This window comes from Vombatus ursinus, unplaced genomic scaffold, assembly GCF_900497805.2.
Source record: "Vombatus ursinus unplaced genomic scaffold, bare-nosed wombat genome assembly UNPS02014810.1, whole genome shotgun sequence".
NCBI classification, from domain to species: domain Eukaryota; kingdom Metazoa; phylum Chordata; class Mammalia; order Diprotodontia; family Vombatidae; genus Vombatus; species Vombatus ursinus.
The window spans coordinates 50,421,691-50,427,409 of record NW_020954588.1 but is presented as its reverse complement, the minus strand read 5'-3'; the positions used below and the strand labels follow the sequence as shown (position 1 = coordinate 50,427,409).

Genomic DNA, 5,719 nt, shown 5'->3' with positions numbered 1-5,719 from the left:
GCTACAAGTCCTGATTGCTGGGGCTCAGGAGGACAAAGCTAATCCCTCTTCCAGGTGATTTCATGCTTTTTCTGAGTCTTCTCCTGGAGGTACAGCTCCAGTTGCTTCAATTAAACCGCGAAATCTGGGAAATCAAGAGAAAAGGGGCTGGTGTCCTCAAAAGTGGCTTATGTTCCTGAGCAAACATGGAGCCCATTGGATTGGGAGCCAAAAGACTTGGGTTCGAGTCCTAGCTATGGCATTGTTGGTGAATGATTTGGGGCAAACCAAGCTCCCTCCTCTATTTGTTAAATAGAGAGCACCCCAGGACATGGGGAGGGGATATAAGCGAAACCATTTTGTAAAACAATGTTTCACAAGCAGGTCAGTATCATCATGATGTTTAGTCATCGAAGACTGGGCTGGATGGTTTTGAAAAAGAATGAGGCCAAACAGGGCCAGAGAAAGAAACTTTATTAGAATCCACCAAGAATAAAAACAAAGCAGTTTCTTAAAAAACCAACACTAAGGAAGACCCCGGAGGGGAACACTCTACCAAGACAACAATTCAAACAAAAACTGGACAAAACCTCTTCTCTTCCCTCCCAAGATGGAGGTTGATGGGACTCGTGCTCCAAAGGCCCCTGAGAAAGACCCGCAAAATCCTCTCCAGATGTGGGCAGCTCAGACTCCAAGGCAGCTATGGGCAGGGGTCTTCCTGCCAGTTATGGACCAGCGTCAGAGCTGGACCCAAGGTGGGCCAGGTGACGAGCGTTAACCATGGTCCTCTGAAGTAGAAGGCTCAGGACCTCCCCAATCAAGAGGAGCCACATCAGTTCCAGTATTCCTTCAATGTCACAATTCTGGGAAGTCCCCTCTGGAGTTATTTCAATCAGAAAATTAAAAGCTCAGGCCGTTCAGACCAAGAGATTCTGGATCCTAGAGGCCTCTGCTGGGCCCTGAATGCATTGAGGAGAACAAGAAGAATGAGGAGAGGGGAAGAAGAAAGAGGCAGAGGAGGGAGAAGACGAATGTGCAGGAGGCTTTTAGTAGGGGACACGTGGCACCATCCCTCAGAGACTCTCCTGGCCACAAGTGGATTTGCCACCTCTCCATCCCCGTCCATCCTCGGCTGTCCCCCTCCTTGCCAGAGCATTGACAGCTCTACCCCTCAGCTCCCCATCAGGGAGTACCAAGGCCAAGGCGCCCACTGCCCTGAGCACCACTGCCCCGGTGGCCCCTGGCTTGGGGAGGTGGGCCAAGACTTCCTTGAATGACAACGGGCCATTTCCCTGAGCCTGGGTCTGTCCCATTCCATAGCGAGCATTCCCAGGAGAGCAGAGGGCAGGAGCCCCCCGCTACGGCTCTGAGGGGGCAAGGTTTTCCTCCAGGGCCACAGGCATATTCTCACTTTTCTCTAGCTCCCTGCCCTGAAGAAGAGAAAGGGTCTCCTTTGCAGCATTCTGGACAATGGGCTCAGGGTCCATCTGTAGTGCTTGGAGACCTGAGAGTGAACAAGAGAAGGAGACATCCGTGGGCTGTGGGAAACTTCACCTGGCAACCAGCACGAGCTTATGATGCTGGCCCTTGGCTGGAGCCTCTCAGCTCCAGGAGGAGGAGGGAAGAGGGAAGGACTCAGGATGCAGGAGGAGACTCTGCTTCCTGTCATGGCCGAGGCATGCCTTCCTTTGGCCTAACTGGCATCTCTGGGCCAAAGGCTCATGAGAGGGAGGCCAGTATAAGGAAGAGAAAATAAATGTTGGTTAATTGGGGGGAGGGGGAGTAAAAGAAAAAAGAAAGAAAGAAAATGAGGTCCCATGGGATATAGAAATGCAGATTATTCTGTTTTGTCTAACATGTTACTTTTCTAGGATGTCTACACCAGAACTGCCTCTGTGTCCTAAGGCAGGCTTTCTGGGGCTGTCTACACCAAAGCTGCCTCTCTGTCTGAAAGTAGCCCTCTTGGGAGTGTCTACACCAGAGCTGTCTCTGTGTCCCAGAGCTGCCTTTCTCGAAGTGTCTACACCAGAGCCACCTCTGTGGCCTGGATCAGCAAGGACTTCCCAGGTAGCTCTCTGTTGGAAAGTCACTGACTGCAGAAATCTCAGGAATCAGCAATGGCTGATAGACAGGCACTGGGGCCTGGCAGGTGGGGAGCTGCAGGGTAGAGGGTGGGGATCTTTCCAAGCTTTCAGACGCAGCTCTGGGTGCAGAATGGACAGCTCCAAACAAGGACAGAGTTCCCCCAGAAGGAAGTTCCAAAAGGAGCCTTTCGCCTCCCCGCAAAGACATTAGCTAGCTCCACCTTCCCACCCCTCTAGACCCTCCCTAGACCTCCACAGAGCTGCAGGGGGTGGGCAGGAAGGTCGAGGAGGGCAGCTGCCTTGTCCATGGTGCTGAAGTGCCAAAAGCCCACCCCACTGACGAGCTCAGAAGCCCCATGACTTACACTGACCCAGGCGTTCCAAATCCATCTCTCCGAGGTTCTGGGGAACCACCTGCTCCAGAATGTACCCTGCAGTGACAACAGAAAAAGAAGTTTTCTGTATTTCCTAGGACTCTCCACCCCCTACCCAGCCCCGCATCAGCACCATCATCCCAATGACATTCTTGTATGACAGCTTCCACCCTGAGAGGTAGGTAACATTCTTATCTCCACTTTACAGATGAGGAAACTGAGGCTGAAAGGTGGAGTGCCTTGCCCAGGGTCTGCCCAGAGTCACACAGAAGGTGCTGGAGGCTGGTCAAGAAGGCAGGTCCTCCGGATTCCAAGCCCAGCCCTCCACCAACGACCCCAGGCTGGAGGACAAGTCATCAGGTAAGGGCATCTGGCTAGAGCTGGTGTGAGCGAGGAGAAGAGAAGCTCCAGGCTTTGGGGCAGTCAGGGGAGGCTTCCTACTGGAGAGGGCTCCCGAGTCAGTCTTTGCAGGAAGCTAAGGGTCCTTTGAGACACAGCAGGGTCAGTGGAAGGAAGGGGAACTGGATGCGGGTGCTCCCTAGCTGTGGGACCCGGGGCAAGTCACCTCCTTGAGCATCAGTCTCCTCCTCTGCAAACGAGAAGGGCAACCAGCTGCAGTGTTGCCCCGAATGGAAGGGGCCTCATACATGGCTCAATGAATGGGAGTGGTTGGGCCACCCTATAAATAACACCCACCAGCTCACCTGTAAAGGTGCAGGCAGCCGCCTTAATCCTGGCCCACTCGCTGTCGTAGTAGCCAATGGCTTCTGCACAAAATGTGTCCAAGAGGACAGGGTCTTTCCTGGCCTGGATGAAGTAAAAGACAATGTCCAGTTGTTTGCACAGGAGAACCTGGAATGCCTCGAGCCCTGGCCACAATCCCTCCCTCAGCCCCTCCAGCGGGTGTCCCATGAAGGGAAGCATCTGGCCAGGCAGTCTCAGAGGCTGGGCTCTGGGCACTTCACAGCCTGAGGTCATGGTAGAGGCTGGGTCAGACAAGCCTAGGCTCCAACAGATTCGGCTCTACCTTGAAGGTGTCAGGGGTTCGAGTTCTACGTTGGGTTGGGGAACCAGGGACCAGCGGGAAGGCTCACAACCAGCAGGGTTCCAGAGCAAGCCCTGGGGGGCCAGAGCAGCCTGCAAAGACCCCCTTGTAAGCCACGGAGGGGCCGTGGCCTGCACTGGTGGAGGAAGGAGCCAGGCTGTCTGAATCACCAGAAGAAACTAAGGCCTTCCTTCAAACCCTGCCCCACATAGATGGCGCCAATAAGGGAGAAGGCTCCCATCCTAGTCAAGTCACTCAGATTAGCTGAGCAGGGATGGAGATTAGGGCCAAGCAATGGACGCAGTGAGGCTTAGCCTGGGGAAGAGATAGCTCAGCGCCACCCAACAAACATCAACTAAGCGTCCATGGTGTCTGGGATAGCGAGCAGCACCGGAGACAAAAGAAAAGGGGTGGCAGCTCCTGGCCTCAAGGAGCTTTTCTGCACAAACCATGGTCGAGTGATGCCTATGCACCCTGTGGTTGTGAAGCTGTTTTTTAAAATCCAAGTGTAGGTGGCATTTATTCCCATTAAATTCCATTTTATTAGATTCAGTCTGATCAGCTCTAGCCTGTCAAGAATTTTTTCAATTTAATTTAATTTTCTAATTAACAAAAATCTATCTTCTCTCCTCCCACTTGCTTTGCCCTTAAAAAGAAGAAGAAAAAGAACACCCTTGTAACAAATATATGTACACACAGTTATTCCTTCCACATCACGGGGGCGAGGGTTGCGGTGCCCACATGATCTAGAAAATCCATGTAAGAATTTTTGGCCCTCCCTTCATACCAGAGTAAAAGTCTGAATTTGTTCATTTTCTTTTATGGGGTGTTTGCAGTAGCTTATTGTAAAATTGGTCTGATATTATACACTACTACACATATATTTTATGCATTTCTGAGTTTCTAAACTTTTTGTGTAGTCTGCTGGCTGTGTGTCATCTGTGGCTTCCGCAAAACTCCAAAAAAATTCCCATTTAATTTCTTATGCTAACCTTCAATATAATGAAAGTGTGATGGGAAAATTACAATGTAGAAGGGACAGCTGTAGTTAGGAAAATCAAACTCCCATATTAGCCAGCCCTAGAAAAACATGTCTTATTTCTAATCATGGGCCCATCACCTCCTAGGGGTTTTTTTGGGGGGGTTTAAATTGCTTTTTTGTTTGTTTTTTATTTAGTATTTTATTTTTCCCCAGTTACATGTAAAAACAATTTCTACCATTCATTTTTAAAACTTTGAGTTCCAAATCCTCTCCCTTCCTCCCTCCTCACCCACCCTCATTGAGAAAGCAAGCAATTCAATATAGATTATACATTATGCACGACATACCCATAATAGCCACATTGTAAAAGAAAACAGGCAAAAAAAATCAAGAGAAAGAAAGTTTTAAAAAGTATGTTTCGGTCTGTATTCAGAGGTCATCAGTTCTTTCCCTGGGCCCATGACCTCTTTGTCAGCAGTGGGGCAGCAGGCTTCAGCACTGGTCCTCAGAAATCATGCTTGGTCATTGGGTTGATTAGAGTTTTAGGATCTTTTGGATTCTGACTTTGTCACCAAGAGCCTGAGCTCTTCTCCCAGCTTAGTATCACCTCTATATTTTTAATCCTTCATCCAAGGTGATAAACATGTTAAAAAGCACAGGGGCAAGCATAGATCCCTTGGGGTCTCCACTAAAGATTTCCTGCCAGGGCAGGTTGGAACTTCTAGCCGCTAACTCCTCTCTGGCTCATCTGAGAATTCCACTTACCAAGTAACTGCACATTTCCATTTGGAAGAGGCTCAAGTCAATGCCTTCATTAACAAACTTCTCTAGGGTGATTTGCAGTCTCCTCCAGCCCCAGAAAGGAATGCACAGGCAAATGGTGGCTTCACAGGCCTGGGAGAGGGAAATATCCAATCAGGGCTGGCACATTTCAGTCCTGGCCTTATTGGCGGAGGTGGGCTGGGAGGGTAGAGCTGAAGTTGCCCCATGGCATGATGTCTCTGGGCACAAAGATGTCAGACCCAAGAAGGTGTGGGATTAGAGTTCATGTTCAACTCTGCTCACCACTGCCATAGCCAGGAGAAAATGCCTTTGTTTAAGGCAAGAAATCATGAAGGAGAAGACCTAGGCTCCACAAGAGTCTTAACCAGGGTCTGGGAAATTTTTTAAAATATATTTTTATCACTGAATTTCAGTGTAATTGATTTTCTCAATAATCCTATGTATTTCATATTACACATTTAAAAATTATACT

At 49.6% G+C, this 5,719-nt stretch overlaps 1 protein-coding gene across 1 annotated transcript in view; it reads right to left on the bottom strand.

Moving 5' to 3' along the window:
* Positions 1-1,337: 1,337 nt before the first annotated feature.
* MROH2A (maestro heat like repeat family member 2A) overlaps positions 1,338-5,719 on the bottom strand; it is a 53,899-nt gene continuing 49,517 nt past the window's right edge. Inside the window, exons 36-40 of the mRNA XM_027875797.1 lie at positions 5,230-5,358; positions 3,532-3,643; positions 3,142-3,405; positions 2,429-2,494; positions 1,338-1,483 (exon numbers count right to left, since the gene is read on the bottom strand). Coding sequence (XP_027731598.1) covers positions 1,338-1,483; positions 2,429-2,494; positions 3,142-3,405; positions 3,532-3,643; positions 5,230-5,358 — 717 coding nt within the window. The remainder of the gene's footprint in view (positions 1,484-2,428; positions 2,495-3,141; positions 3,406-3,531; positions 3,644-5,229; positions 5,359-5,719) is intronic.